The sequence below is a fragment of the Enhydra lutris genome, unplaced genomic scaffold (genome assembly GCF_002288905.1).
Source record: "Enhydra lutris kenyoni isolate GAN:26980312 unplaced genomic scaffold, ASM228890v2 scaffoldscaffold33, whole genome shotgun sequence".
NCBI lineage: Eukaryota > Metazoa > Chordata > Mammalia > Carnivora > Mustelidae > Enhydra > Enhydra lutris.
Genome location: NW_019154117.1, coordinates 4,747,231 through 4,759,713, shown reverse-complemented (window position 1 = coordinate 4,759,713; position 12,483 = coordinate 4,747,231). Strand labels below are relative to the sequence as shown.

Sequence of the window (12,483 nt, the reverse complement as noted above, 5' to 3'; positions counted from 1 at the left end):
TCCCATCCGATCACCAGTATGGTGCTGAGTCCTGTCTCTAGTGTGCTACCATGCTCTTCTCTTCTTCTCACTGCCATAACCTCAGTGCAGGTCTTTTTTATATCTTACCTAGATTGCCTACAGCTAAAAACTTTTAGCTCTTTTATTCTCCACTCAGAGTGCATCTTAATTATGCACATCTATTTCTAAATCAGAGCTCTTACTTTTATTTTCAAACCTTTCAGTGGCTTTCTGTTGCATTCAAAGTATGTTCCAAACACTTAGCCTGGTTCTCGGGACCTCCTGGGATCTGGCCCCAACCTGCCCTTCCAAGTCTATTTTCTCCTGCAACCTTGACTATTCCCCTCACACCTAGCTAAATGGAAGTATAGCAACCTGAAAGTGAGTATAACATGAATTAGAATGTAACTTATTTGTGAATAAGGGAAAGACAGTTTAATTCAGAATTCCTGTTACGTTGTTGCGTTTTTTTTCCCTTCCAGCATGTGAATGTATTGAGTCACCAAATAACAGCTGAAAGCAAGTATTCTGACAGAGTGGGATATAGCAAGGTGCGGAGGAGCCCAGTCCTGCACACAGTCCCTATTCATCTCTTTTTTTCCCTTTCATTTTTAGAATGTTTTAGAAGTGATTACTATGCAATTCTCCTGAATCTCTCTGAATTTTGTTTTCATTTCCATAACTTGATGTTCTTAGTCTTTCTTTAAATTATGCTGTTTGGTAGGATTATTATTATTCATATGTACTATTTATTGAACGATTATCTCAAATCTTGGTTTAAAGCAACCATTTGTTTACTCGGATTCTGTGACTTGTTTTGGGTTTGGTCAAGTTCTCCTGGTCTCACCTGTAGTCCCCTGGTGCTTAATGATCCAAGTGGTTTCAGTCCCTGTCTGACAATCAGCGGGAGAGAGCAAAAAATGCTGCTATAAGTACCATCACTTTTCTTTTTTCCAGATCAGCTGTTTTGAGGTACAATTTATACAGTGAATACATGTTTTGAGTGTACAATTGGATAACATTTGAAACCATGACTACAATCAAGATAGTTTCCTTGTTCCTTTAAATTCCTCCCCCCCCCCCCCCCCTGCTGTGACCCACCTCCCTTCAACCACTCATTTCCTTTCTGTCACTACAGATTAGTATTCTGTCTTACTGATGTACTGCAACTGGTTTGACCTTTCATCTCTTGCTGGGCTTTGAGTTTTCAGGTTTTGGCTATTCCAAGCAAACCGCTTATGAGCATTCACACACATACAAATATTTATGTGGACATATATTTCCTTTTCTGGTCTGTTAGTACCCAAGAGTGAAATCACTGAATCATGAGATAAGTGAATGTTTATTTTCGAAGGAAATGCCAAGCTTTTTTCTGAAGTAGCCGTGTCATTTTGTGTTCTTCGTGGCAGTGCGTGAGATCTCTTTCCCCTTTGCCAACATATAGTACGGTAGGACTTTTTAATTTTAGCCGTTCTAATGGGTGTATAGTTGTATCTCATTATAGATTTAATTTTTATTTCTCTAATGAAAAATGACTTTGAACATCTTTTTGTTTATTGGCCTTGTATGTCTTTTGTGGTAAAACGTGTGTTCAGATCATTTGCTCTTTTTATTGATTGGATTCTTTGCTTTCTTATTGTCAGAGTCCTAGAGTTCTTAATCTATTTTGGGTATAAGTCCTGTATTACATATGTACTTTATAAAAAATTTCTCTTAATAGGTGTCTTGTCTTTTCATTCTCCTAGCATTGTTTTTTGAATGAAGTATTTAATTTTGATGAAGTTCAGTTCATTGATTTTTTTTATTTTATGCTTCATATTTTTATATCCTCTTTTATAGATATATAATATATATGTGTGTATATGTAAATACATATATATATAAACACACACACACACACATATATATTTTTAAGATTTATTTATTTTTAGAGAGGGACAGTGCAGGGAGGGGCAGAGGGAGAGAGAGAATACCAAGCAGAGTCATGCTGAGTACAAGGCCCGAAGTGGGGCTTGGTCTCATGACCCTGAGATATGACCTAAGCTGAAATTGACTCACTTAACCAACTAAGCTGCCCATCTTGTAGAGATTTTACTATTTAGGTTAGGTTTTTATATTTAGGTCTGTGATATATTTTGAGGTAATGTTGTACATGTTGCAAGGTATGGATCCAAGTTCAATTTGTTTAAAAGGTTATTGCCTCTACACTAAATTTCTTTGCATCTTTGTCAAAAATCAGTTGTTCACATATATCTATGTTTTTGTCTGTAATTGCTTCTATTCTATGATGTGTTTATTTGCCTGTCTTTGTTAATATAGCATCATTTTGATTAGCTTTGTAATTTGAAATCATAGTGTTAGTTTTCCAAATACTTTGTTTTCAAAATTCCTTTCACTGTTGTAGGATGTTGTATTTCCATATGAATTTTAGAATAACCTTGTTAGTTTTTTTAAACAGGGGCTTTTTGTTTGCTTGTTTTTAAGATTTTATTCATTCCAGGGAGGGAGGGAGAGCAGAGGGAGGAGCAGAGGAAGAGGGACAATCAGGCTATGCGCTGAGCATGGAGCCTGACACAGGGCTTAATCCCAGGACCCTGAGATCATGACCTGAGTGAAACCAGGGGTTGGACACTTAACTGACGGAGCCATCCAGGCACCCTAACCTTGTCAGTTTTGAGGAAAGTGCCTGCTGAGATTTTGATTGAGATTGCATTGAATCTGTGGATCTGTTTGGGGAGAGTTACCGTGTTAGCATTATTGAACCTTTTGACCTATAACAAGAGAAATCTCTTGATTTATTTAGATATTTTTAACTTAAGTGTTCTATTATCAGTGTACAGCTACTTCATATCTTTTGCTAGATTTCTTCCTAAGTAGTTGCTATTTTTGATCCTGTTGAACACAACATGTTAATTTTCTGGTTGTTCTTTATGTATGTAGAAATGCACTGGATTTTCCTGTATTGATCTTGTGTATCACAGTCAATGCTAAACTCATTCTGGTACAGTTTTGTAGGGTGCATCAGATTTTCTACATAGATAACAATGGCAAAGGAGAGTTTTCATTTTTCCTTCCTAACTTCGATACCTTTTATTTCTTTTTCATGCCTGACTTTACCAGTTATATTGTCCAGTACAATGTTGAACAGAAGAAAAGCATTCGGTGTTTCACTGTTAAGGATGAGGATGTTCTAGGTGTTTTGCAGATCCCCTTCATCAGGTCGTGGAAGTTTTTCCTCTCTTGCTAATTTGCTGACAGTTTTTAATTAGGAATGCTTTATAGGAAGTTTAATTCTTTTTCTGAATTTATTGAGACTATCATATGGTTTTTCTTTTTTGGTTTATTAATGTGAAATAACATTTTATTGATCTTTTTAAATGTTAAACCAACCCTGCATTTCTGAATAAACCCCTTTTACTTATGATGTATTTTCCTGATAATAATATATTGTTAAATTTTATGTGCTGAAATTTTGTTTAGAAGTTTTACATCTATGTTAATAAGAGATGCTGGTCTGTAGTTTTTCTTATAATGTCTCTGGTTTTGGTTTGAGGGTAATGCTGAACTCATAAAATGAGATAGGAAGTGTCCCCTCCTCTTTGGTTTTCTAGAAGAGTCTGTGTCAGATTGGTATTTCTTTCTTAAATATTTGGTAGAATTCACCAAATTTCATCTGAGCATAAAGTTTTCTTGTGGAAAGGATTTTAGTTGAAATTTAAGTTTCTTGAATAGACAGTCAGTAGGCCTATAAGGTACTTGCATTGGCAGTTTCTGTCTTTCAAGAAATTTGTCCTTTTCATTCAAGTTGTAAACTTTTTGTTATGGCTATTCCTTATACTCCCTCTTTATTCTTTTAATAACTCTAGAATCCATAGTGATGTCACCTCTCTCATTTCTGACAGTCCTTATTACACACCTCTCCACCCCTGGCCAATATGAGTAGAGGTGTATCAATTTTAATGATCTTATTTAAAAAAAAAAAACAAAAACGGAATTGGGTTTCATTGATTTTATTTTTGTTTTGTATTTCATTGATGTCCACTTTGACCTTGGTATTTCCTCTTTTTAGTTTATTTACTTTGGGTTTCATTTGCTCATCTGTTTCTAGTTTAAGGTAAAAGCTAATGTCACTGATCTGGGATTTTTCTTTTTTTCTAATATAGCTCTTTAAGGCTTTAAAATTACACCTCAAGTGCTGCCATAGCAATATCCCACAAATTTTAGCAGACTGTATTTTTTCAATTTCCTTTTGATGTCTTCTTTGATCCATGAATTATTTAAAAGCATATTATTTAGTTTTAAAATATTTGAGAGTTTTCCAGAAATCTGTTACTAATTTCTGGTTTAATTCTGCTGGGGTCACGGAACATAAATTGTACCCATTTTATTTTTACATATGGTAAAACTACAACATACATGTTCAAATAGTCAGTTAGCTTTTAAAGAAGTTTAACTGAAACAAATGAAATTTGGATTAAATTTACTACAACTGCTTTTTCTAACTTCTACCTCTACCATTAGGGACTCTGTTTATACATATATTAGGCCACATGAAGTTGTCTCACAACTCACTAGTGCTCTTTCAGCTTTCAGCTTTTTGGGGGGGGGGTTCATTTGGAAAATCTTTATTGTCACGCTTTTATGACCAGTGGATTTTTCTTTTGCAGCATTTAAACTGTCATTAGTCACATCTACTGTATGTTTAATCTCTTATTTTAGTTTTACTCTCTTAAAAATGGTTTAGGTTTTCTTTATTCCCTAAACTTTTAAACATGTGGAATATGGTTATAACAGTTTTGATACCCCTTTGTGTTAGTTCTAACGTTTAATTGAGTTTGGGCTCATTCTCGATGTGACTGGTTTTTCTCCTCATTGTGTCTCGTGTCTTCCTGCTTATCTGCATATGTGGTAATGTTTGGATGCCAGACATTGTTATTTTATTTTGTTGTGTGATGGATATTTTTGTGGTCCTATAAATCTTGAGTTTTGTTCTGGTATGAAGTGATGATTACTTGGAAAATGATATGTTCATGTCTTAAGCTTTGTAATATGGGTTTTGAAGAGCACTCAGTGAAGCTAATTATTCCCCACTACTGAGGCCATACCTTTCTAAGATTACCACAGGAATACCTGAGGACTACTTTTCTGAGCATTCTTTCTAATTCCCTGTGAATTATGAGTGCTTCAGTCTGACTGTGGGACAGCACTATTCTCAGGACTGTTGGAGCACTATTCTCTTTACTAATCCTTTTGGTTTGGCTTCTCTCCTGCCTTGAGTTGTTTCCTCACATGCCTGTGTATGGTACTCTTGGATTTTTTTCTGTGTGCAGCTCTCTCCTCTCTGGTACTTTTTTTTTTTTTTTTTAAGATTTTATTTATTTATTTTGACAGAGAGAAATCACAAGCAGGCAGAGAGGCAGGCAGAGAGAGAGGAGGAAGCAGGCTCCCTGCTGAGCAGAAAGCCCGATGCGGGGCTTGAACCCAGGACCTGGGATCATGACCTGAGCCGAAGGCAGCGGCTTAACCCACTGAGCCACCCAGGCACCCCTCTCTGGTACTTTTTGTATGAATTGTAGCTGCCTTATTCCTCTTGGGCTCTCAGCTTTGTCTCAGGCTAGGGAGTCCGCCAGGCTCTGCTTTAGTTCCCCTTTTCAGTGCTGAGACCTGGAAACTTTCCCAAGGGAGGAAGCTGGGGCAATTATAGAACTCCTATCAGTGTCTCATCTCTCAGGGATCACTGGCCTCATTGCTTCATGTTGGTGTTTTGAAAACCATTGTTTCCGGGTTTTTATGCAGGTTTTTGTTTTGTTTTGTTTTGTTTTCAGATGGGAGCATAAATTGGCTTCACCTTCATCCATCATCTTGGTTGAAAACAGAAGCCACTCCCCCCCCCTTTTAAATTAGTACTCTGGTATAAAAGTGTTGTAGTAAGTATTAGAAGTGATCATTTTTGTTGAGTATTCATGTCAAAAGATTCATCACTTATTTTTGAGTTGTGTGTGGTTTATAGCTGTTTTTATCATTTCCCTTTTAAATATATTCATGTGTGTGAATGTATAGAATCTAAAATACTATACAGAAGTGGTAGGTAATTATCTTCATGGTAGGATTTGTGTGATTAATTTTATGTATTCGAACATGTATAATAAATAAAGCTAAAAACGCTAAACACCATTTACAAACCAGTGTAAAGAATTAAATAGTGGGGCGCCTGGGTGGCTCAGTGGGTTAATAAGCCTCTGCTTTCGGCTCAGGTCATGATCTCAGGGTCCTGGGATCAAGCCCCGCATTGGGCTCTCTGCTCAGCAGGGAGCCTGCTTCCCCCCCGCCTCTGTCTGCCTGTGATCTCTCTCTCTGTCAAATAAATAAAATCTTAAAAAAAAAAAAAAGAAATAGTGCTAATCTGTTATTTCAGCCTTATTTGAAGCCTAACATGACAGTATATTAGGATAAAAGATGCATCTCTAAATCATCAAATCCTTGTCTATTAATTATTATAGAAATCTTTGTGATGCATCACTCAGGTCTTTGAGCCCAGATGCATGAATCTCCTCTTCTTCATGATAAAAGTAGCATGTCCTACGGAAGAAATGCACAATGACTTCAAATCTGAAGTATGTGGTGAATTCATGTCCAGTGGGATCCTTGATTGGATAATGGTAGAGGAAGGATTGCTTCCTACAGGTGAAGCATTAGTTTTATGTAACAGTTGATTTGCATCAGGACACAGCTGGATTTAAATTCCTCTTGTTTACAGAAAATTGCTTTTATATTATGTATGTCATGCATCAATCATAAAATAATTTTTAAAATACATTTAATTTTGAGTAGCAAGGAGAAACTTCCCAAATGTCCAACAAAGCAAAATACAAACAAGCAGTTAATAATAATAATGCCATCCGGGGAAATAGAAGTCAAAACCATAATGAGATACCACTTCACACCAGTCAGAATGGCTAAAATTGACAAGTCAGGAAACGACAGATGTTGGTGAGGATGCGGAGAATGGGGAGCCCTCCTACACTGTTGGTGGGAATGCAAGCTGGTGCAGCCACTCTGGAAAACAGCATGGAGGTTCCTCAAAAAGTTGAAAATAGAGCTATCCTAATGCCCCAGTAATTGCACTACTAGGTATTTACCCCAAGGACACAAATGTAGTGATCCAAAGGGGCACGTGCACCCAAATGTTTATAGCAGCAGTGTGCACAATAGCCAAACTATGGAAAGAGCCTAGATATCTATCACCAGATGAATGGATAAAGAAGATGTGGTACATATATGCCGTGGAATATTATGCAGCCATCAAAAAAGAAATCTTGCCATTTGCAACGACATGGAGGGAACTAGAGGGTATGATGCTAAGCGAAATAAGTAAGAGAAAGACAGTTGTCATATGATCTCACTGATACGTGGAATTTGAGAAACAAGGCAGAGGGTCATAGGGGAAGAGGGGAAAATATGAAGAAGAAACCAGAGAGGGAGACAAACCATAAAAAATTCTTAATCTCAGGAAACAAGCCTGAGGATTGCTGAAGTGGAGGGGGGTGGGAGGGGTGGGGTGGGGTGGCTGGGTGATGGACATTGGGGAAGGTATGTGCTATGGTGAATGCTGTGAATTGTGTAAGACTGATGAATCACATACCTGTGTATCCCTGAAACAAATAATACATTATATGTTAATAATAATAGTGATGATGATGATGACAATGATAAATAATATCGTTTCACCTCCAGATTTCAAACTCTTCTTTTTAAACTGTGGAATTAGTGAATTTCCCTGATGGCTAATGATGATGAACATTTTTTCATGTGTCTGCTAGCCATTTGTATGTCTTCATTGGAGAAGTGTCTGTTCATGTCTTCTGCCCATTTTTTGACATGATTATCTGTTTTTTTGGATGTTGAGTTTGAGACGTTCTTTATAGATCTTGGATATCAGCTCTTTGTCTGTAGTGTTATTTGCGAATATCTTCTCCCATTCTGTGGGTTATCTCTTTATTTTGTACTGTTTCCTTTGCTGTGTAGAAGCTTTTTATCTTGATGAAGTCCCAAAAGGTCATTTTCGCTTTTGTTTCCTTTGCCTTTGGAGACGTATTTTGCAAGAAGTTGCTGTGGCTGATGTTGAAGAGGTTTATTGCCTATGTTCTCCTCCACATTGAGATACCACCTTTTACCATTTAGAATGGCAAAGATAAACAAGGCAGGAAACAACAAATTTTGGAGAGAATGTGCAAAAGGGGAACCCTCTTACACTGTTGGTGGGAATGCAAGTTGGTGCAGCAACTTTGGAAAAGAGTGTGGAGATTCCTCAAAAAATAAAATAGAGCTATCTTATGACCTGGCAGTTGCACTACTGGGTATTTACCCCAAAGATACAGATGTAGTGAAAAGAAGGGCCATATGTATCCCAATGTTCATAGCAGCAATGTCCACAATAGCTAAACTGTGGAGAAAGCCAAAATGCCCTTCAACAGACAAATGGATAAAGCAGATGTGGTCCATATATACAATGGAATATTACTCAGCCATAAGAAAGGATGAATGCCCAACTTTTGAATTAACATGGATCTAGAGGAGATTATGCTGAGTGAAATATGTCAAGCAGAGAAAGTCAGTTATCATATGGTTTAACATACCTATGGAACATAGGGAATAACATGGAGGACATTAGGAGGAGGAAAGGAAAAGTGAATTGGGGGAAATTGGGGAGGGGGAGAGACAAACCATGAGAGACTATGGAGTCTGAGAAACAAACTGAGGGTTTTCAGAGGCGGGGTGAGCTTGGTGGTGGCTATGAAGGAGGGCACATATTTCATGCAACACTGGTGTTGTACATAAACAATGAATCCTGGAACACTGCATCAAAAACGAATGATGTGAACACCTGGGTGGCTCAGTCGTTAAGTATCTGCCTTCGGCTGAGGTCAGATCCCAGGGTCCTGGGTTCCAGCCCCACATCGGGCTCCCTACTCCTCGGGAAACCTGCTCTTCCCTCTCCCTCTCCCCTGCTGTGTTCCTGCTCTCGCTATCTATCAAATAAATAAAATCTTAAACAACAGGGGTGCCTGGGTGGCTCAGTGGGTTAAAGCCTCTGCCTTCGGCTCAGGTCATGATCTCAGGGTACTGGGATCTGAGCCCTGCATGGGGCTCTCTGCTCAGGAGGGAGTCTGCTTCCCCCCTCTCTCTGCCTGCCTCTCTGCCTACTTGTGATCTCTCTGTCAAATAAATAAGATCTTTAAAACAAACAAACAAAAAAAACTAGTGTATATTTTATGGTGACTAACGTAACAATAAAAAAAATAAACTGTGGAATTATCTGAGGTAGTTTGCATGGTTTTTCAAATCTCTGTTTGCAATTTGCAGTTGAAAAAAAAGAAGCTTCTCTGAATATTCATCCCTCTCTGAATCGTTAATGCGTTATTAATAGCCCTTTAAATTGTTTCTAGAAAGTTCTTTTTTTGCTAAGTAGCGTTAATAGAGACAAGTCTGTGCCATTCTCTATTTAGGTAGTGATTTCTCTTATCCTCTTGATAACCTTTATCCTTGTGTGTCTGTGACCCTTATTCATTGATATACAAAAGAAAGACATAAGGACTTGTCATTCAAGTTGCCTAGAAAAATTTCTAGGCCTTTGTAATTAAAACCACAGAATCTAGTAAAATAAGTCCTGGAGGAAGAAAAAAAAATTGAGATATTGGATGATACTGGGTAAGAGGACTCCGCGGTTCTTTATCTTTTCATTTTCTTAAGATTAGGGGTGTGTGTGTGTGTGTTTGGGGGAGAGAGCGAGCGAGAGAACAAGAGGCAGACAATGGGTACGCATATTAGAAGAAGCAGTCCTTGTATGCTTATTTGCAGTATTTTGGTGGTGGGAAGAGAAAAGCCATCGTAACACTACATAATAATAGTTTTGGTACAGTTAACAACAAAGATCCTACTTTTTAAGGATGATCATCTATTACCAGAACTTTTAAAATTGTTCACAGACTTGTTTGAGGACAGAATTGTTTAGGAAAAGGTCAGTGAGATCTGGAAGTATATAGCATTTGTATACATGCGAAGCTATAGATCCTAGTAAAGATTGATACAAAATGCTGGAATAGTAAATGAAGCCATTATTTGTAATTTTTTTCTAGTACACCCTGTGCATAAAATTTCTAAATACTGCTGCAAAATGAAGCTTTATTTTCCCTGGCATTATAATCTTCTAAGCACTTGTTAAAATTATGAGTATATTATTAGCATTTGATATTCTAAAATGTTGAACTTTTGACCTTGAGTGACTGATTTCCCAGACAGCATTTGTATGTTATTTATGTAAATCCTGAACCATATTATTTTACTTATCTAGTCATATAAGGTAATAGTACGGTTTACAAATTTCAAAGTCACTACTCTGTGTAGAGGTTATGATGTCTGTTATGGTTTCATTTGAATCTGTTTTCCTTTGGTCCCAGATTTTCCACATTTGAAGAAGGTAAAATTGCACCTGAGGAATTAGAATGATGATCTCAGCCTCTTTTGTTTTGTGTCCCAATATATTAAAATAGAATTTTGGAATACATTATGAAATAGTAAAGTTTATAGCTTAAACAAAACACCTGATTGCTGAAGAAATTGTTTTTCCTCTGGCATTCTTTTAAGTGAAGAACAGAAGCAAGTACTAGAAAGAAATATGAAACGTTGAATAATTTTTTTCTGTTTTCTTTGTACTTTGGATAAAGCTTACCTGCTTCTAAAATAAGAGTTCAGTATTAATATTTAGTAGTTTGGGCCAAACAGTTGCCACTTCCCTCAGGCTTGAAAATGGTTAGAAACAGCTAAAAATAGTATTATGTGTATTTCTACAAATGTAAAGTGGTTGAACCTCACAATGACAGATATGTGCCATGATTATGTAATGTTTCAGTACAATTTATATTTTAAAAGTATTTTGTTAACTTAGAAAAATTAACTGGTATTCAAATTTGGAAATGAAGGTTCTGTTTATCTTCTGTGTCTCAGTATATTTTATAGTAAATAGGCCAATTGATTGATTTTGAAATATATATAAATATGTTATTCTGAAGTCTTATTGTGTAAACTTTGAGTGAACTTTATCATAATACTACTGTTTGGTGACATTGTTGTTTTAAAATATTAGGAAAAAATATTTGCCATATTGCAGAGTTCAAAAAGCTATGTATATTTTATAAAATAATCGTCTGCTATTGAATAAGTATTTTAGAGTATTAAAGTCTACAATCTGTTATAAACTATTGATTTCAATGGCATTATGAAGTATTAAAATATAAAAGCTCTTTTTCATGGGTTATATTAAACAAGATGGATTATATTAAAATAAAGCCATTTTTAAATGGTATTGACTATAGCAGTTCAAAAGAGGGTTCCCACGAGAGAAGTGTTTTCAAAGTGAGAATATATAAAAATAAAATTTAAGGTTTTAGTCATAGCCTTACCCTTTAATTCATGGCAAATAAAATTTATCTTTCAGACTGCATATGGCTACATCTTGTTTTTTCATATTACATCTACAAGAGGGGACAAGTACCTCTATGAACCAGTGTATCCCAAGTAAGTTTGTTGTCTTTCATTCTTTTAGTAATTGGTTTGCTTCTTTGTACTCATAAAAACATTCCAGTTTTGCATTGTCTGAAGTGAATAAAATAAAGCCAAGCCAGTACTTTAAAAATAGTATTTCAAAAATTACCAATTCTTTGAGCTGTCATTAATTGAATAAAGAATAAAAAAGTCTGAGAATCTTGGGTGAATGTACTATAGATCCCTTCTTGGACATTCAGGATCACTACTAATATAATCTAGCATTATTAGGAAGGAGCTAAAAATGTCATGAGGGAAGAGAGGAAAAGGAAAGGTGTAGGTACTTTTTTCTGTATATTTTTGTATGTGCATAGAAGAAAATATGTACCCCAAACAGTGGTTAACTCATGAATAGAACTTGAAAGAACAAGGACTTTGATCTACAAACTATGTTGTTCTGTATATTTTTCATTCTTTTCCTTAACTTTTTTGCCTCACTTTTGAAATAAAAGAATGTTTTATTGAAAGAACTTTTGAAATAAAAGGACATAACAGTTTTAAAACATATCCTTTTTTTTTAAGATTTTATTTATTAATGAGAAAGAAAGAGTGAGCAAGTGACCATGAGCAGCGGTGAAGGGAGCCAGAGGAAAAAGACTTGCCGCTGTGCAGAGAGCTTGCTGCAGGGCTCCGTCCTAGGACCTTGAGCCACAGGCAGATGCTTAACCAACTAAGCCACTCAAGCACCCCTTCTTCTTTTTTTTTTTTTTTTTTAAAGAAACCTCAAACCATTAAAGCTGGATGACTATATAAATGAATCTTTATCGCATTTCTAGATGGATGGTGGAGATGGCCAGATTTTATTGGGTATGTAAGAAATTAGAGGGAAAGTAGATTTCAATATATGAAAGTTTACATTTCTGAAAATTAATAGAAAGAGCA

The 12,483-nt window shown here is 36.2% G+C and overlaps 1 protein-coding gene across 4 annotated transcripts in view; it reads left to right on the top strand.

Annotated features, from left to right (window-relative positions):
• LOC111153545 (RIC1 homolog, RAB6A GEF complex partner 1) overlaps positions 1 to 12,483 on the top strand; it is a 160,811-nt gene that overhangs the window by 61,891 nt on the left and 86,437 nt on the right. For all 4 annotated transcript variants that reach the window (XM_022512620.1, XM_022512622.1, XM_022512621.1 and 1 more), the window contains exon 3: positions 11,495 to 11,574. In XM_022512620.1, the coding sequence (XP_022368328.1) occupies positions 11,495 to 11,574 (80 nt within the window). The remainder of the gene's footprint in view (positions 1 to 11,494; positions 11,575 to 12,483) is intronic.